A 20,143-nucleotide genomic window follows, 5' to 3' on the forward strand; every position below is an offset into this window, starting at 1 on the left:
CTTCTGTTGTCTTTTGAAATAATATCTTAAGAGATGTTTACCAAATAATGAACTGTGGCCTCATCTGGCTGTTCTATTTTTGATACATACTTAGTGCTAAAGGTACATTCATGCCATGTTAGGTTGATTCAGCCTGAACAATGACAAGCACAAGACTATCATGTTAATAGTTTTAAAATTTAGAAACAATCATAAACTTACAAACAGCTGGAGTATAATATTGAATACAAAACATTTTTTTCTCAACCTAGGTGAGAGAGTTGCTGGCCGGATGCCCCATCACTTTCAGATACTTTAGTGTGCATTTCCTGTGAATAAGAACTTTCTCCTACCTAACCGCAATACAATCATCAGAACAGAAAATGGACACTGGTGCACTACTGCCAGCTGACCCACAAGCCCACCCAAGTTCCCCCATTTGTCCCATGAAGACCTTAACAGAAGATGGAGGTCAGCCTTGGCATTCAGTTGTCATGTCTCCTTAGCCTCCTTTGGTCTGGAATGGCTTCTTAGCCATTCCTGGACTTCTGTGTCCTTTTCACTGTTGAAGAGTACCGGCCAGGTTATTTATAGGGCATCCCCCATTTGCCTTTGTCTGATTAGCTTCAGATTATGAATCTTCAGCTAGCACAGATATGACTACATTATATCATGTGTGCAAAATTTTGGTTTGTTCCAATCACTGGTCATGTTTACTTTGATCACTTGTTTTAAAGGGGTGTCTGTCAGGCTTCTCATATGAAGTTACTCTTTTCTCCTTTGTAATTTGTGTTTTGTGGAGAGCTACTTTGAAACTATGTGAAAAACCAGCAGTATGTTCACTTATTTTTTTATATCAGTGAGTATTCATGATCTCCCATTTCCTTTAATGGTCTATAATCCATTACTATTATTTATGTATTTTGGTGCTTAAACTGACCCTGGTTTGGCCAGAGGAAGCTCACTCAAGCTGGCTTCTGTGTCCTTTTGACAGTTCCCTTTCAGTCTTAGAGCACTTCCTTGCTTTCTGGTATAAGTTCTCACACTTTCCTCTCCCAGCTTTGGAATAAGCCCTTTCTCCCCAAGAGCCCTGGTTCCTTTTAATGGAGAATGGCATTTAGAAGATCTGGGTGCTAGGTGTGCTCAGAGCTAAGAAATGTATGAATGTGTATGTGGGCATGCATGTGCATGCGTGTATATATAAATACCGAACATGTGTATCAAAATTTATTCCTATATCTATCTCTATATATGTTGAAAACCATGCACTTAAACAACGACTCCAATTTCATGGTTCCTTCTAATTTCTTCCCTTTTCATATTTGTCACTTCCTTCTCCAATAGTGAGAAACTCGGCCTCTGTTATCTTTAATATATAAGGTAGGGAGAAAGTAGGTTTACAGTTATTCACATGGAAAACAATAAAATAATAATACAAGAACAAACTCTGTTTCGTGTACTCACAACTGTATTTACTTGTTTGAATCAACCCACCTATACATAATCAATCTCCCATCTTGGCTGCCCTGCCCTTTTTACCCTGCTGAGGCTCTGGTTGCCCATGCTGGGTCCCCCAGGGAGTACAAATCTATCAATCTTAGAACTTCATACAACTCTCAGCAAATTGCTTTATGCCTATTCCTATTTTACATAAGGCTCCCCCCACCTGTGTCTACTGAATAAAATGAATTCTAATGTTTGAATACCTACTATATGCCAGAGACTATGTATGACATTCCCTGTTATAATGAATGCTCAAAGGGACCCTATGTGGCAGGCATTGCCATTCTCCCCATTTTACAGATGAGGAAAGTGAGGCACAGAGGTTAAATAACATGGCTCAGATCACATGTTGAGATTCAAACCCAAACAGTATGAGCCTAGAATGCCCCTCACTATCTGCCTTCCAAATGGATGAGCAAATAGTAATTCATCAGTGGCTAAATAGTAAAGGATGGTGATCATTCTATTTATTATAGTGCTGTTAGAATTAAGAAAACCTAAAAATCACTGAAATGCCCAGCAATGAGAAACTGGTTAGATAAAGTGTGAAGAGTCCATAAATTACTGAAGTAATAAAACTGACAAATTTTTGCCTGGCTGGGTAGCTCCGTTAGTTGAAGTACTGTCCCAATACACCAAGACTGCAGTTCAATCCCAAGTCAGGACACATACAAGAATCAATCAATGAATACTGTACATAAATAAGTGGAATGACAAATTGATGTCTTTCTCTCTTCCTCTGTCTCTCTCAAATCAAAACATATTTTTAATAACATTAGAAGTTGTACATATTTATAACAAGGGGAAAAATAATAGTAAGTGACCTAAGTATTCTAGAACGTTCTCTAAATTTCTCATTTCCCTACTAACATACCCTTCTTTGTCACCAGGCCTAGCTTGTTCTCTCTTATGGAGGCAAGCAATCAGTACTTTTGAGGCCCAGCCACAAAAACATTAAATAAAAGCAAAGTAATTGGTCCTGACCAGTGTGGCCCAGTAGGTTAAGCATCATCTTGCAAAACCAAAGGTTACCAGGTTCGATTCTTGGTCAGGGGATGTGCCTGGGTTATGGGTTCGGTCTCTGGTTGGGGTGCATGCAAGAGGCAACCAATTGATGTTTCTCTCCTTTCCTTCCCCTCTCTAAACAAACAAACAAAACTTTAGAAAAGGAAAAATAATCTTACCAAAATATCTTTTATTGCAATTCTCATCACTTTTTCAGTCTCGTTTATTTCCAGAGGTCTGGCAATTGCTTCTGTTCTCAGTTCCTATGGGAAACAATGAAATAAAATTACATATATTTCAAAGAGGAATTCTCAAAACCAGTTTCCAGACCTAGATATGGCTTATGGACTGGTTCCTAAAAGGTTCGTTAAAATGTGGATCTCACTTCCAGTCAAGATGGTGGCATAGGTAAACCTGGCAATCACCTCCTCCCACAAGCACATGAAAATTACACCCAAACAACAGAGCAAACATCATTCAGAATTGCCTGAAATCTAGCTGAATAGAAGTCTGACAACTAGGGAGTTAAAGAAGCCACAACATCAACACTGGCAGGCAGTGTAGAGATGCAGAAAAGTGGGTTCCCACCCACATGTGGCAGATAAAAATAGAGAGGGATATCTTGGCTGCAGAGGTCCCCCTGAGGAGTGAGGGGTCACATCTGCACACCAGGCCCGCATCCCATGGTTCCAGTGCCAGGAAGAAATGTCCCCATAACTTCTGGCTATAAAAACCAGTGGAGATTGAAGCTGAGTAAGACAAAGTCCCAGGTGTTCTTCTTAGAGGGCTTACACACAGACTTACTCCCTCTGATCTCCAGTGCTGAAGCAGCAGCTTGGAAGGCACCAGGGACCTATGGGAAGGAACTGGAAAGCCTGGCATTAGGGCAAGAGCTAGGGGGCACAGCTTTCTCCCAAGCAGAAGTGATGGCAGATACCTTGTTCTTTTGATGAGCCTTGCCTGCACAAAGGCAGCAGGTAGACAGCATATTTGAGACTCCATCAACTTGGCTATCACTTTTTTGCCCACCCTAGTGATTCCCTGAGGCCCTGCCTCACCCAGTTTCAAGCCCACCCAAGCTGTTTTTAGTGGCTTTTCCATATGAATGGCCTATTCTGGCTCATGCTTCAGATTTTCCTATAATCTCTCAAACAAGCAGCATTTGGCTTCAGTGTGTCCCATACCTCTAGCTATGTGGCCCCAGGCCCAGCACTAGCAGCAATCTGCCTTGGTTCACCTGGTTCACAGCCTAGCCTCACCTGGATACCTGTAAGCCCAGCACAATTAGCAGCCATCTATAAATCTATAAATTAGCAACCATTTGTAGCTCATGCCAGATGGCCCCAGGCAAAATACAGGCTGCATAGGACCTTGGCTTGTACCTTTCAGGAAGCACCAGAGGCAGCAAAACCAGTGGCCGCTTCAGATCATGTTGAAGCACCACTATCACCCACCTCCACAAGTGACACAATCAAGGGGCAGACTCAGGGGGCACCAGAACCCCACTGAAGTAAGTTCTGCTCTGTGGGGTGGGCCCCTACACAGCTGATACTCCACAGAGGGAGGAGTTCAATGATTGGTGGTTGCAGCCAGTCCATGCAGCTGATTGGCCTGGGGATAAATCCCTCCCACTGACGTGCCAACCACAATCAAGGCTCAACTACAAGAGAAGGGTGTACACAGCCCACATTGGGGGTGCACCTTGAATGCCCAAACTGGGTGATCGAGGAGGCTATGCCACTGGGCCCTACAGAACACCTACCACATTAGGCCACTCTACCAACACCAGGGGATGTAGTTGCTCTAATACATAGATACAAACACAAGGAGGCTGCCAAAATGAGGAGACAAAGAAACATGTCCCAAATGAAAAAATAGAACAAAACTCCAGAAAAAGAACTAAACAAAATGGAGACAAACAATCTAATAGATGCAGAGTTTAAAACACTGGTTATAAACATGCTCAATGAACTTAATGAGAACTTCCACAGCATAAAAAGGACAAGTCAGAAATGAAGGCTACATGAACTGAAATGAAGAATACTTTATAGGAAATCAACAATAGAGTAGATGAAGCCAAGAATCAAATCAGCAATTTGGAATATAGGAAAGCAAAAAATACCCAATCAGAACAGCAAAAAGAAAAAAGAAACCAAAAACATTAGTGTAAGAAGCCTCTCAGACAACTTCAAGTATACCAATATTTGGTATATCATAGGGGTGTGCCAGAAGAAGAGGGAGATCAAGAAATTGAAAACCTCTTTCAAAAAATAATGACAGAAAAATACCCTAACTTGAAGATGGCAATAGAAACACAAGTCCGGGAAGCACAGAGTCCCAAACAAGATGAATACCAAGAGGCCCACACCAAGACACATAATAATTAAAATGCCAAAGTTAAAAACAGAGAATCTTACAAGCAGCAAGAAAAAGCAGTTAGTTACCTATAAGGGAGTTCCTATAATACTGCTAGCTGATTTCTCAATAGAAACTGTGCAGAGAATTCCGGCTGAGATGGAGGCACAGGTGGACACACTGTGCTGCCTCACACAACCAAAATAAGGACAACACTTTAGAAACAAAATAACAACCAGAATTGACAGAAAACTGAACTGTATGGAAGTCTGACAACCAAGGAGTTAAAACAGACACATTCACCCAGACCGATAGGTGGGGCAGAGTCGGGCAGCCAGGCGGAGAGGGGTTGTGACACAAAAAGCAGTGGCACCGGGTGTGCAAGGCAGCAGCTGACAAACCCCGGGTGCACAGGTGGCGGCTGGCAGACCCAGCGAGGTGGCAATTGTGAAGCGAGGCATAGCGCACAAGGCAGTTGGCTGACTGGGCAGTCCCACATTTGCACGCAGATAAACCAGGTGAAACTGGGGAACGAGACAGACCGTGCAACCCAGGGTCCCAGTGCTGGGAAATAAAGCCTCAAAACACCGACTGAAAACACCTGTGGGGGTTGAGGTGCAGGGAGAGACTCCCAGCCTCACAGGAGAGTTCGTTGGAGAGACCCAGAGGGTCCTGGAACATATACAAACCCACCCACACAGGAATCAGCACCAGAAAGGCCCAGTTTGCTTGGGGGAAGCAGCACAAGGGACTGAAATCTGACAGAGAGAGGAGCAAACACCATTGTTCCCTCTCGGACCCTACCCCCACATACAGCATCACAACCCAGCAACTGGGTTGCCCCGCCCTGGTGAACACCTAAGGCTCTGACCCTCATACGTAATAGGTGCGACAAGACAAAAAAAATGGCCCCAATGAAAGAACAGATCAAAGTTCCAGAGCAAATACAACTAAGCAATGAAGAGACAAGCAACCTATCAGATGCACAGTTCAAAGCACTGGTGACCAGGATGCTCACTGAATTGGTCAAACCTGGTCGCAAATTAGATGAAAAAAAAATGAAGACTATGCTAAGTGAAATGAAGGAAAATACACAGGGAACCAATAGTGATGGGAAGAAAACTGGGACTCAAATCAATGGAGTGGACCAGAAGGAAGAAAGAAACAACCAAACAGAAAAGAATGAAGAAACAAGAATTCAAAAAAATGAGGAGAGGCTTAGGAACCTCCAGGACATCTTTAAATGTTCCAATATCCAAATTATAGGGGTACCAGACGGGGAAGAGAAAGAGCAGCAAGTGGAAAAGTTATTTGAACAAATAATAAAGGAGAACTTCCCCATTCTGGAAAAGGAAATAGACTTCCAGACCTCCGGGAAGCTCAGAGAGTCCCAAAGAAGTTGGAACCAAGGAGGGACACACCAAGGCACATCATAATTATATTAGCTAAGGTAAAAATGGAGAGAATCCTAGAAGCAGCAAGAGATAAGGAGACAGTAACCTACAAAGGAGTTCCCATCAGACTGTCAGCTGATTTCTCAAAAGAGACCTTGCAGGCAAAAAGGGGCTGGAAAGAAGTATTCCAAGTCATGAAATGCAAGGACCTACATCCGAGATTGCTCTGTCCAGCAAAGCTTTCATTTAGAATGGAAGGGCAGATAAAGTGCTTCTCAGATAAGGTCAAGTTAAAGGAGTTCAACATCACCAAGCCCTTATTATATGAAATGTTAAAGGGACTTATCTAAGAAAAAGGAGATAAAAAACATGTATAATAAAATGACAGCAAACTCACAATTATTAACAACCACACCTAAAACAAAAAGAAACTAAGCAATCAACTAGAACAGGAATAGAACCACAGAAATGGAGATCACATGGAGGGTTAGCAACAGGGAAGTGGGAGGAGGAGAGAGGGGGAAAAGGTACAGAGAATAAGTAGCATAGATGGTAGGCAGAAAATAGACAGGGGGAGGGCAAGAATAGTATGGGAAATGTAGAAGCTAAAGAACTTATGACACATGGACATGAACTAAAGGGGGGGAAGTGGGTGGGAGAGGGTGTGCAGGGTGGAGGGGGAATGAAGGAGGGAAATGGGACAACTGTAATAGCATAATCAATAAAATATATTTAAAAAAGAAAAGAAACTTTGCAGGGCAGAAGGGATTGGCAAGAAATATTCAAAGTAATGAAAAGCAAGGTCCTACAACCACGATTACTCTACCCAGCAAAGCTGTCATTTAGAATCAAAGGACAGATAAAGAACTTCCCAAAAAAGAAAAGGCTAAAGGAGTTCATCACCACCAAACCAGTATCATATCAAGTGTTAAAGGGTCTTCTTTAAGAAGAAAAAAAGATTAAAATATGAATAAAATGGCAATAAATACATATCTTTTAATAACCGAATCTAAAAAACAAACAAGCACAACAAAAGACAGACTCCCAGATAGAAAACATTTGATGATTGCCAGGTGGGAGGGGGTCTGACGTAGGGATGAAAATAGTGAAGGGATTAAGAAGTACAAATTGGTTTTACAGAGTAGCCATAGGGATGTAAAGTACAGCATAAGGAATATAGTCAATAGTATTCTAATAACTATGTATGGGTCAGATGGGTGTGAAATTTATTAGGATGATCTCTTAATAAGTTATATAATGTCTAGTAACTGTGGTGTACACCTGAACCTAAAATAGTGTATGTCAACTGTAACTGAAAAATAAAAAATGACTTAAAACTTAAAAAAAAAGGAACTCTGATGCAAAAACACTTCCACCATCACTTTCTCCCAATGTATTCTGTAATTCTGCTGCCAACCAGGTCTCTCTCCAGTGCTCAAGGCCTCCTTTTCAGCTATAGGCACCACCCTCTGCTTCCCTATAGCACCATGGGCAACATACCATCCCTCATCTTTTCTCCTAAATTTGCTTCTTTACCTACATTTTGTTTAGATGACTTCTAAACCAAGTGCAGCTCAACTTGCTGTCTGAATCCCCTGCCGTCCCCTACAATGTCTATCATTGGCAAGTTAAACCAATGAGAAGAGTGGCCTTGGCTCTGCCCCTAGCATCAATAATAGACCAATCAAGGGAGGCATCTGTGCTTATTACATCAGTCCTGGGAACTTCTGAGACATGGTATTTTAATGTGGATGCAGTTATGAGATTCCTGAATCACTGTATCAAACTCTGTCTTGTGCTTCCTTCCTTTACTGCATGGTGTACCTTACCTCCCCACTGGTAGAAAACAATTGAGGAAAGCATTAAAACTTATTCAAGGCTAAGTATCTTGCCTGTGGTTGGTGTTGATCCTCAGTGAACACTGGCCGAGTGCAAAAAAACCAAAACCGATTACGAGGTCTTTCTCAGATCATAACATAACTGTACACAGAATTTGCTAAGGGTCTCATGGCTCCTTCAGCAATAGTTCAAACACTGATTGTTTCATCAACTCATTACAGGACAGTGCTAAAAGGGCCCCCTGAGGAATCTGGGTGAAGTCTCACAAGGAAGCCATCTCTCCACTGACAAAAAGCAAGTGACCAGCTCTTGTCTCTAGGTCTGTTAGGAACATGTATAGACATGTGTACAACTGTACTATAAAAAGAAAACATGGAAAGCCTGAAGTTGCCTCATTAGTTATCTAGATTAGCTATCAGAGCCCTGACTGATGTGGCTCAGGTGGTTGAAGCATCATCCCATGGATCAAAGAGTCGTATGTTCAATTCCCAGTCAGTGCACATGCCTAAATTGTGGGTTTGGTCCCAGTCGGGGAACATGCGAGAAGTGGCTGACCGGTGTTTCTCTCCGATCAGCCACCTTCTCTCTTTTCTCCTTCTCTCTCTAAAATCAATAAGCATGTCCTCGAGTGAGGATTTTTAAAAAATAATTAATTAAAAAATAAAATAAATTAGCTATTAGACATTAGAGGCAGTTTTGTTCTGCCAACTGCACTTTGGCAGGTGGCAACCATTGTATCAAGAGCAGGGATGGTGACCTGGCATCCAGTTCTACCACCTCCAGTGTTCTCCTGGGGCAGAAATAAAAGGAGGAAAAAATACCATTATACTGCAGTTGCCAGGCCAGAACACAGGCAAAGAACGAAGTGAAAGAGTGGGCATAGCTGAAATACCTGATGGGAATGGAATGAATCAAATGTATTTAATTAGAAATGTTAGATGAGAGCACATGTGTATCAAGTGCCATAAATCCTTACAGGTAAGAAGAAATATTCCATTTCTTCCTAAACCAGTGGGTCCCAAACTCTGATACACACTAGAATCACATCTTTAAAAACTGGATGCCCCTTTATGATAAAAAACACTCAGAAAAGTGGGAATAGAGGGAGCATAACTCAAATCAATATAGGCCATATACGAAAAACCTGCTGCCAACACCATACTCAAAGTGGGCAAAAACTGAAAGCGTTTATCTTAAGATCAGGAACAAGACAAGGCTGCCACTTTTACCACCCTTATACATCGTAGTACTGGAAGTTCTAGCCACAGTGATCAGACAAGAAGAAGAAATAAAAGGCATCCAAATTGGAAAGGGGAAAGTAAAACTGTCATTGTTTGCAGACGATGTGATAGTGTACATAGAAAACCCTACAGGCTCCACCAAAAAACTACTGGACACAGCAAGTGAATTCAGCAAAGCAGCGGGATTCAAAGTCAATATTCAGAAATCAATGACATTTTTGTACACCAACAAAGAACTATGAGAAAGAAAAACTAGGGGAAAAAATTCCATTTACTAGAGCAACAACAACAAAAATACCTAAGAATAAATCTAACCAAAGAGGTAAAAGCCTTGTACTCAGAAAACTATAGGACACTGAAGAAAGAAATTGAGGAAGATACAAATACACGGAAGCATATACTGCGTTGATGGAGTAGAAAACTTAAAAGCATTAAAATGCCCATACCACCCAAAGCAACCTATAGATTTAACACAATTCCTATTAAAATACCAATGACATACTTCACAGATCTAGAACAAATATCCCCAAAATTTATATGGAACCAAAAAAGACCCCAAAGAGTTTCAGCAATCTTCAGAATAAGATTGTAGAGATCACAGTATCTGATATCAAACTATACTACAAGGCCACTGTAATCAAAACAGTCTGTTACTGGCATAAGAACAGACACATAGATCAAAGGAACAGAACAGAGAGCCCAGAAATAAACCCACGTCTTTATGGTCAATTAATATTTGACTAATGGGGCATGAGCATACAATGGAATAAAAACAGTCACTTCGATAAACGGTGTTGGGAGAACTGGACTGTTACATGCAAAAAAAAATGAAATTAGACCATCAACTTAATGCTGTACACCGGAAAAGACTCAAAATGGATAAAAGACTTAAATATAAGTTGTGATACCATAAACAAACATCCTAGGGGAAAACATAGTAAAATTTCAGATATCTCACAGAGCAAAATTTTTGCCAATATATCTGCTAGGGCAAGGAAAATAAAGGAAAAAATAAACAAATTGGGACTACATCAAATTAAAAAGCTTCTGCATGGCTAAAGAAACCATCATCAAAATAAAAAGGGAACCAACCGTATGAGAGAACATATTTGCCAATGGTACATCGGACAAGGATTTAATCTCCAAAGTATATAAAGAACTTATACAAGTCAACACTAAGAAGACAAACAATCCAATTAAAAAATGGGCAAAGGACCTGAATAGACACTTCTCCAAGGAGAACATACACAGACTGCCCATAGACATCTGAAAAGAATCTCAAAATCACTAGCCATCAGAGAGATGCAAATTTATACAACAAAGAGATATCACTTCACCTGTCAGACTGGCTATCACTAATAAATCAACAACAAGTGCTGGTGGGGATGTGGAGAAAAAAGAATGCTAGTGCACTGTTGGTGGGATTGAAGACTGGTGCCGCCACTGTGGAAAACAATATAGAATTTCCTCAAAAAACTAAAAATGGAAATACCTTTTGACCCGGCAATTCCACTGCTGGGGATATACCCTAAGAATACTGAAACACCAATTCAGAAGAACTTATGTACCTTTATATTCATAGCAGTGCTATTTACAACAGCCTAGATTTGGAAACAGCCTAAGTTCCCATCAGTAGATGAGTGGATTAAAGAACTGTGGTACATTTATGCAATAGAATACAACACAGCAGACAAAAAGAAAGGGATTCCTTCCATTTGCAACAGTATGGGTGGAACTGGAGACTATCATGCTAACTGAAATAAGCCAGCTGGTGAAAGACAAATATCATACGATCTCACTTGTAAGATGAATCTAATGAACAAAATAAAGGAATGAGAAAAATAGAATCAGAGGCAAAGAATCATGGAATAGACTGACAACAGTAAGAAGGGAGGGGGGAGGAAGGGACTGACTGAAAGAAGGTGAAGGGATCAGTCAAAGAACACATATGAAGGACCCATGGACATGGACAACAGTGTGGGGCCTGACTACAGAAGTAGGGGTGGACTGGGTGGAGGGGAGCCATGGGGGGAAAATTGGGACAACTCTAATAATATAAACAATAAAACATTAATTTAAAAAATTGGAAAAAAACAAGTGTCGCAGGTTCGTTTCCCAGTCAGGGTACATGCCTAGGTTGCAGGCCATGACCCCCAGCAACCGCACATTGATGTTTCTCTCTCTCTCTCTCTATCTCTAAAAATAAATAAATAAAATATTTAAAAAAAATTGGAAAAAAACAAAACAAAACTGGATGCCTGGCTCTCATTCTCAGACATTCTGATTCACTGGTTTTGGGGACAACCTGGACATCAGGTAATTTAAAGCTCTATGGGAATCCTCCAGAACCACACTCTTAAACAATTCCTTAAACATAATGGAAGCAGCATACTACTTGAATGACATCAGCTAGAACAGGATCGCAAATAAATTTAAACTGTTAACATTAACTTCAACTGACTGGTTGTGACTGCTTATATTATTGGTTCCCAAACTTTGCTATGCACTAGAATCACACAGAAGACTTAAAATCCCCAATGCCCAAGTCACATTTCATACCAATGACATCAAAATAAAAGCCTGGCATCAGCAGTTTTAAAAATCCCCATGTGGCCCTGGCTGGGTAGCTCAGTTGGCTGGAGCATCAACCCAAACAACCCATACACCAAAAGGATATGGGTTTGATTCTTGGTTTGAGTGTGCACAGGAAACAAACAATTGATGTTTCTTCTCTCTCTCTCACCAATCGACAATAAATAAATAAATAATAAAAACAAGCCCTGACTGCTGTGGCTCAATTGGTTGGGTATTGTTCTGCAAAGTGAAAAGTAGGCAGTTCGATTCCCGGTCAGGACAAATGCCTGGGTTGTGGGCTTTGTCCCGGATTAAGAGCATGTGCAAGAAGTACCTGATCGATGTTTCTCTCTCTCTCTTTCTCTCTCCCTTCCCCTCTCTTCAAAAAATAAATAAATAAAATCTTTAAAAATAAGTAAATAAAAATAGACATCCCCAGGTGATTGCATTGGGCAGTAAGGTTTAGGAACCACGGCTCAGAAGAGGATTGTGTGGAGGAGAATGCTGAGGCTGAGTTCACCCGGGAAAAGCATCATGCTCAGTAAAGCCATGTGCCATGGACGCAGAAGAAAAGTCTCAGCGACATAGCTGCCATTCCTGAACTAGAAGTCAAAGGCATTAAAAACAGACCAGTACCCACTAGAACGAGAAATAGCAGCTAATACTATATATTACTTTCTCACACATTATCTCGTGTAATCGGGTACAGTCAGGGGAAAAAACTTTAAATATCTGCTTAGCTGAGAAAGATATTAAGTTATTTGAGCACTGCTTACCCTCAACTCTACCTCCTTGCCCAGCAAGTCATACAGAGATGCTCCTTTGGAGGTGATTTCAGAAGCAAGCTGCCTGGCTGCTTTCAAATCGGCAATCTGGAAGGAAATCATCAAAAACAGGATAAGTGACAGGTTTTTTTAATAAGCATGCAGAAACAACCAGTCTGTTAATAACAATCCGTATCTCCAGTCAGTATATGTGACTACAGGGCACATTTTCCACAAGACATACTCATATATCACCTCCTGTGGAAGAGAGCTCCCAGATACAGTTTGGGAAACACCAATCTAAGTACAAACTAGACTAATGTAGGGTCTCTCCAAAAAACCCAAATGTCAAGTCAAATGCAATCTTCAACCAGGAGGTGTAGGGTGGTGACAGTTGATATGCTTCTGATTTGGACAAGGTCACAACAGGAGGCCCTGACATTGGTGGGGTGAACACAGGAGGGGTGATTTGAGGGACACATTTCCTAGTGCAGCATCTAGATGTCCTCTGTTTCACCCTTCTGTCCCCTCATTCTCTGCCTTTCGACTGTACTTCACAGGGCTGCTGTGAGGCTCAAATGAGACAGCATGCAACACTACCCAGCTCCCACAAGGGTGGCAGTCATCACTATGAAGATCGGATGGTGATGGTGATGGTGGTGATGATGGTTTAACATCTAGCCCTGTGCATAAGTTTCTTTCTTAGAATTAGCATGTTATCCCTTCTTCCTTGAATATGCTCAATTTTCAGAGAGCCCAAACAAAACATTTCCCTACGCTCATGCCCCCTCTCTTCTAAACAATAAATCCCCAATGTCTCTTTTATTATTAAACCATCAACAACTCTCAATATTCACTCATAGCTGACAGCTTTCTTCCTACTTCCTTAGTCCTCTAGGATTCAGTTTCTACTAGCTCTAGCTTCTCCTACCTTTCTAGCAGCAGGCTCTCCATAAATAGTTGAATTAATTTATTGTGTCTTTTATCCAAATGCTGATGAGTACAAAACTGACAAATTGCCCTCAGTCAAGAACTAAGGAAGAAGTGGTTCTGTGAGTATATGACATGTTCCATTTCAGAGTGAGAAATACACATTCTATCCCTCACTATAAGCCTTTCATTGTCCTTACCTTTGAACCAAGATCAAACTTGAATTTGCTGATATCCTCCTCTCCTATTTTAGAGCCCTCCATCCCTTTGGTCTTCATAGCATTATAAAGGATAGAAGTAATCTTCAATAGTTCTTTCACTGCATACCCATCTGCTTGATACAGTTTCTTAGTATTGAGTTTTATATGTGCCTTGGTGGCCTATTTTCAGACCAAAGGAAACAAAAACAGTTTAAGACCCTTTCTATGTAAAGTCTAAACCAAATCTCATGTAATCTCAGGCAATTTGAAAATGTCTTTACCAACACTTGAGATATCACCTGACTGTATTAAGAGTTGCTTTCCAGTGGCTCATACATCGCAAACCGGTATATAAAGCGATACAATCTTGATGGACAGCAATTTTTGTATAAATGACAACAAAATTACAAATGCACATATATTTTGACCTAGCAATTCCAATCCTGAGAATCTATCCTAGAGATTGATATACTCAAAAAAGAAATGAGATACATATAGCTTATATGTTACAGCATTGCTTCAAAGAGCAAAGTTGACAAACACCTAAATGTCTGTCTATTTAAATTACATAAATTATGGTTTGTCCAGGCAAGCAACGCTACTCAAGTGTTAAGAGAATGAGCCCTGGCCAGGTGGCCCAGCTGGTTGGAACATAGTCCTGTACACCAAAAGGTTGTGGGTTTGATCCCCAGTCAGGGCACATTCCTAGGTTGTGGGCTCGATCCCTGTCTGGGGTGTAAGAGAGGTAACCAATCGATGTTTCTGTCTCACACAGATGTGTCTGTCTGTCTGTCTGTCTCTCCCTCCCTCCCTCCTTCCCTCGCTCTAAAAACCAATAAACATATCCTCAAGTGAAGATTAAAAAATAATAAAGAAAAAGATTTTTAAAAAAGAATAAGTTCTATATGTATTTGGAAAGTTCTCCAAAATGTACCATCAAGTGAAGAAAGCAAGATTCTAAACAGTATGCCCCCATTTGTGTATAAAGAAGGAAAAGAATATATATAGAAAACATATATATTCTATATATTCAATATTCTACTGAAATAGTATATTCTTGTATTAAATATATATTGTTCTATTAGCTATTAAATATATACATTTAGATATATATTCTATTCTAATAGAATATTGAATATATAGAACATATATATTCTATTTGCTTATATGTGCATAAACTCTGGAATATATTAATAGTAATTACTGCCCTGGCTGGTGTGGCTCAGTGGACTGAGTGCTGGCCTGTGAACCAAAGGGTCACCAGTTCTATTCCCAGTCAGGGCACATGCCTGGGTTGTGGGCCAGATCCCCAGTAGGGGCATGCAAGAGGTAACCAATTGCTGTTTCTCTCGCACATCGATGTTTCGCTCCCTCTTTCTCCCTCTCTCACTGTCTAAAAATAAATAAATAAAATATTTAAAAATAATAATAATAGTGATTTCGTGGAATAGAACTAGGCTGATGGCAGACAAAATAATAAGTAATTTTACTCTGTATCATTTCATGATCTAAAATAAAATTTCTAAACCTTGAAATATACTACCTATTCAGAAATAAATAAAAATCTTAATAATGAGTTAAAAACAAAAAATTTGCTGGCAAAATGGCTCTGCAGAAACCTGGTAATGGAATGGGTTTAGAAACTTGAAAGAAGCCCTAACTAGGATTCATCTCTTTCTAATGTATTCAATTTTACAATTCCATCAAATAACTATGAACTAACCATGAACTGGGCAACTGCCTTGATGAAGAAAACTCGGTCTTGTTCCGTCTCAACCTCAGAAGGGATATCAGTCTGAGGCTCATACCTGAGTGAGAGAGAGAGAGAGAGAGAGAGAGAAGACACTAGTTAATTGTGTATAAAGTCCATGAAAGAGAAAGTAGGCAACTGTGAATCAGTAGATCTGTAACAGGAGGCTCTCTGAGTCCCCTGCTAAGCAAGATAAAAAAAAAGACTTCAAAAGCAACACAAAATACCAAACATGCAAGGAAGCAAATCCTCACCCTAAGAACAGGTTTAACTGATTTCAAAAATCAAATTTGGAGCTCAGCTTACAAAATTAAATCTTTCAGACCTCAAAATTTAATTAAAATAAACAAAATGATTACTTTGGCTGACAGCCCTTGACCACAGCTGACTAGTTAGCTCACAGAACAGGAGAGTAACTGGAGTTACTTTCTTCATTATCGATGACCCACTAGGACTCAGCAGACTGCAGCCCTTGGCCTCTTTTCGTACAGCTTGCGCACTAAGAAGGGTTTTTACATTTTTAAAGGATTATAAAAAACAAAACATATTGCAGAATATGTGAAAGAGCTCTTATGTAGCCTGCAACATTTAAGGTTCTTAACAAAAAATTTGCCAACCCCAAATGTTAGATACTAGGTTTTAAACACAAAGTGAAACTGAAATTATTTCTAATCCAGTGTACTCATTAGAATGTGTAGGAAGGGCCCTGTCACTCCTGATGAAGGTGAGGGGTGGAGAGGAACTTAGACCCCAGTTACTGCGTCCTACTGAGAAATAGTCTCCTTCTACCTCTGCCTGGTATATTCTTTCTCCCAAGGCATTCTTTAAATCTCAACTGATTTTCAACAGGTTACAACTACGTCTGTCAAACTCAAATTTTATTGAACTCTTCTTTTAGCTTTACAACAATATCCTGTTTCTAGGTGTCTAACAAAGAATATCAGTATTCATTTATAGACTTCAATAAAGTGTAATTCTAACCTTTTCACGAGCCAGAGAAGAACTTCAGACACAAGTCCAAAATTTGGTGTGCGGAAATTTTCCATAGAAATATGTCGAGGGTAACCCAAGGCTCTCATCATCTCTGTAAAATCTGTTCAAGGTAAAATACAACTCAGTCAATTCATCAAACAGCAATTACTTACATACTTTCTTTGCTTTCCCTTCTTATTTCCAATCTATTGACAGTTTTAGGGACTATTTATCAACTCTCTAAGAGGGAAAGAAAAAAGTAGATAAAATAATCTGCTTCCTGAAAATCATAATTTAAGTTCCTTTGGAGAAGTAGAAGTTGTACATTAAAATGGGGTTTAGGGATTGGCTGTGAATTTAATTTCTGTCTCTTTTTTTAAGGATATGTTTGTTGATTTTTTAGAGAGGAAGAGAGAAACATTGATCTGTTGCCTCCCATACACACCCAAACCAGGAATCAAACCTACAACCTACATATATGCCCTGACCGAGGATTGAACCCGCAACCTTTTGCTGTATGAGATGACACTCCAAAGAACTGAGCCACCCATCCAGGGCAATTCTCTCTTGGGTATCTTCCTACCACTCAAAATGAGAATTACCTGGCACTATAAAACATCATAAACAAAAATATTTAAAAATGCTAAGTGTTTATTTTGGGGGGTCCTGGTATTAGTGTAAAGTTCATGTTGCTGAGTTATGTGTGATTTGTCTTTTTTTTTCTTTTAGTGAGCACATAGGACCTTAATAACCTACACTTTTAAAGATTAGTTGTACTGTATCTAGAGAAATCTTAAAGAGAATGAGTGCTCTACTGAGCACTATTTAGATTTATTACAAATCAGATTAAGAAACAGTAGTAACAGTAATACTAATACTTGTTGACACCAGAGGTTGCTGTCACTCAGCCTTTTTACTTTTTTTTTAAGAGTTTATTTGTTTTTAGAGAGGGGAAAGGAGGGAGAAACAGAGGCAGAGAAACACTGATGTGAGAATCATCAATCAGTTGTCTCTCGTACGTGCCCCACCTGGGTACCGAACCTGCAACCTAGGCATGTGCCCTGACCAGAAATCAAACAGGTGAACTTTCACTTTGCGGGACTACGTTGAACCAACTGAGCCACACTGGTCAGGGCTGTCTAAGCTTTCAGAAGGACTTGGAAATGAACACAAAAAACAGGTTTTGAGTTACCACTGTGTGCCAAGATGTACATTCAGTGTGCTCATGGCTCTTTAATGTCTGGCCTCACTCTTCTTAAAGGTAGATGTTCAAAAGGTCTCAACAGCATTCACAAAGAAACTACCCAGGCAATCAGAGGTTAGGTTGGATTACAACAGACAACAGAAGAAAAGGCATAAGCAGAGGAAAGAACAATGGCACTGAGGGCCTCTGTCACTGTTTTTTGGGAAATCTGAACAGAGTGATGGAAAATCAAGCAGCATCCAGTCAGGCACTGCCTAAATACTTCTTCCCATTAAGCAGTAGTTAAATTCTGTTCACTTTGCAATATTATTGTCAAAATGGAGAAAATCTGAGTTAGAGTCTTAACATAAATTGCACAGTTGTACAGCTTTAATGTCAAAATATTCAGAAATCCCCTTCTTATACACTCTTCCCAATACAACTCCATGCAACGTCCCCTAGCAGAGGGCTTGCTCTAAACTGGGAGGGGAGAGAAACTTATCTCTACAACATACAGTCACCAAGAATCTTTACATCCCAGAGGGCTAATTCACACTATGGTGTTGGTACACGTAGCAATGAAATGTGGTGTGTCTTCCTGTATAATTACATTGTAGAAATAAAGCAATCCATAACTGAAAGAAGTAATCTTTAACAGTAAAATTTCAGGTACCAGCAATTCAGTTAGAAAATTGGCCTTACAGCACAGGTGGCAAACACAAGGCCCGTGGCCGAATTCAGCCCTCCACCTTGTTTCATCCCACCCCGAACCTTGCTTCTACCCAGCGGCAGCACAGAGCTCCTTGCCCCTAGTTAAGGAGTAGTTACATTTACACAGTCCTAAAATTACATTCGGCCCTTTGAAGGCAACTGCGGGGCTGATGTGGTCCCCAGTGAAAATGAGTTTGACACCCCTGCTTTACAGAGTCCCCTCATATCACACATAGCAAACTGGTAATCACCTGCTACATCTATGCAGGTGGAGCCAGTTAGCTGAACTGCTTCTGATTCAGAAAATGACACTGTATAAAAAGGTAAGAGATTTTGATTTACACAGTACTATGTCTCGACCCCTGCTTCCACCGGATTCCAGTTGTGTGACCTAAAACAAATTACCTATCTGTGCCTCAAATATTTCATCCAGGAATTATACCACTTGCCTCACCATTTAAGTGAGAACTAAAATACGATAGTGAAGGTAAAATACCTAGCGTGAAAGTAGTAATAACTCTCTTTTCTCCATTCTTCCACTTCGCCAACCTTCTGGCAAAGGCATTTGGCTTCCCTTATCCTCATCAGTCCCTTTAGTAAGGATGAAGGCGTTGGAGGTTAGACAACTGGGTTCACTTTCCAGAGCCAGCTCTTACCACTTGTGTCCCTTGATTAAGGTACTTGACCTCCCTGTGCCAGTTTGCTCATCTCTAAATACAGAAGCGTAGTTATTCAGAGGAGTAAATAAAATGATGCCTACACAAAACAGTTACTAACTAGCAGATCGTAGAACCTCAAAAAAAGCTAAGCGCAATTACTATTCAGCAGTCCCCTCCTCGGTTTTGTTGTTCGTTTCTCTGAACTCTAATCTAACCCAACCCAAAAAACCCAAAAAACGGTCTCTGGGTTTTTTAACTTGGTAGCGAAGAGCTCAAGTAGCTATACAAATCATTTAAAGTGAGATAAAATTAAAACTTCGGTTCCTCAGCTGCACAAGCCACAGCCAGTGGCAGATACAAAACCAGGGCTGGGGCGTTGAACCTGGGTAGGAGTGGGCAGCAGAGAACCAGGGGCGCGCCTGAGGCGCAGAGGCCCGGGAGGGATTCGATGCAGCTCAGACCAGAGGACCCAGCGCGCCGGTCCCCGAGTCTCTCAGGAGGCCCGCAGGTCACAAAGGGTAGGGTTTCCTTACTGCGGAGGTCGCGGAAAGACATGGCGCTGTAGTCCCCACTAGCCCGGAGTCTCGGCTGAACTCCACCGCTCCCCTCTCGGCGCTCACGGTCTCTGTGGCAACGCACGGAGTTCTCGACGGCGCGCAGCAAGCGTCAAACAGGATGAGAAGCGAAGCAGACGGATTGCGCGAGCACACGCAAGGGAAAGGGGTGGCAGGCATGGGAATGTCCCCGGAGTCAATGAGGGAGGTATGGGTTGTTACTCCCGACGTGAAGCTACGAGCCGCAGGGCGTTCGGGTCTCTTTCAACGTTTTGCAGATACTTGACACTGGCTGACACGTTCTGAACACCTAAAATGTGCCTGACACTGTGCTACGTGCTCTACAAGCTGCTTCCCATTTCCTCCTCCACTCCTCTAGAAAGAATGTACCATAATGTCACGAAGCTGGGTTTCCCTAGCTCAGTAGCGTCCTACCCGCCACGTGTAAAGTGCTAGCTGTGCTGGCGTCAGAAACCCCAGGAAAAACGCTGCAGCATTAAGAGGCGGTACGCCGCACAGCAGACGGTACA

At 41.0% G+C, this 20,143-nt stretch overlaps 1 protein-coding gene across 6 annotated transcripts in view; it reads right to left on the minus strand.

Annotated features, from left to right (window-relative positions):
* The window catches only part of CLUAP1 (clusterin associated protein 1), a 46,503-nt gene extending 26,360 nt beyond the window's left edge, over positions 1-20,143 (minus strand). For 4 of the 6 annotated variants that reach the window (XM_045820935.1, XM_045820933.1, XM_045820930.1 and 1 more), the window contains exons 1-6: positions 19,593-20,143; positions 16,516-16,627; positions 15,508-15,592; positions 13,785-13,964; positions 12,667-12,762; positions 2,667-2,750 (exon numbers count right to left, since the gene is read on the minus strand). In XM_045820935.1, the coding sequence (XP_045676891.1) occupies positions 2,667-2,750; positions 12,667-12,762; positions 13,785-13,964; positions 15,508-15,592; positions 16,516-16,627; positions 19,593-19,614 (579 nt within the window). In that variant the 5' untranslated portion in view covers positions 19,615-20,143. Of the gene's footprint in view, positions 1-2,666; positions 2,751-12,666; positions 12,763-13,784; positions 13,965-15,507; positions 15,593-16,515; positions 16,628-18,896; positions 18,992-19,592 lie in introns of all 6 variants that reach the window. The other 2 variants (XM_045820931.1, XM_045820936.1) reach the window with 2 other exon arrangements.

Source organism: Phyllostomus hastatus, unplaced genomic scaffold (assembly GCF_019186645.2).
Source record: "Phyllostomus hastatus isolate PE091 unplaced genomic scaffold, TTU_PhHast_1.1 phas_scaffold_442, whole genome shotgun sequence".
Taxonomy (NCBI): Eukaryota; Metazoa; Chordata; class Mammalia; order Chiroptera; family Phyllostomidae; genus Phyllostomus; species Phyllostomus hastatus.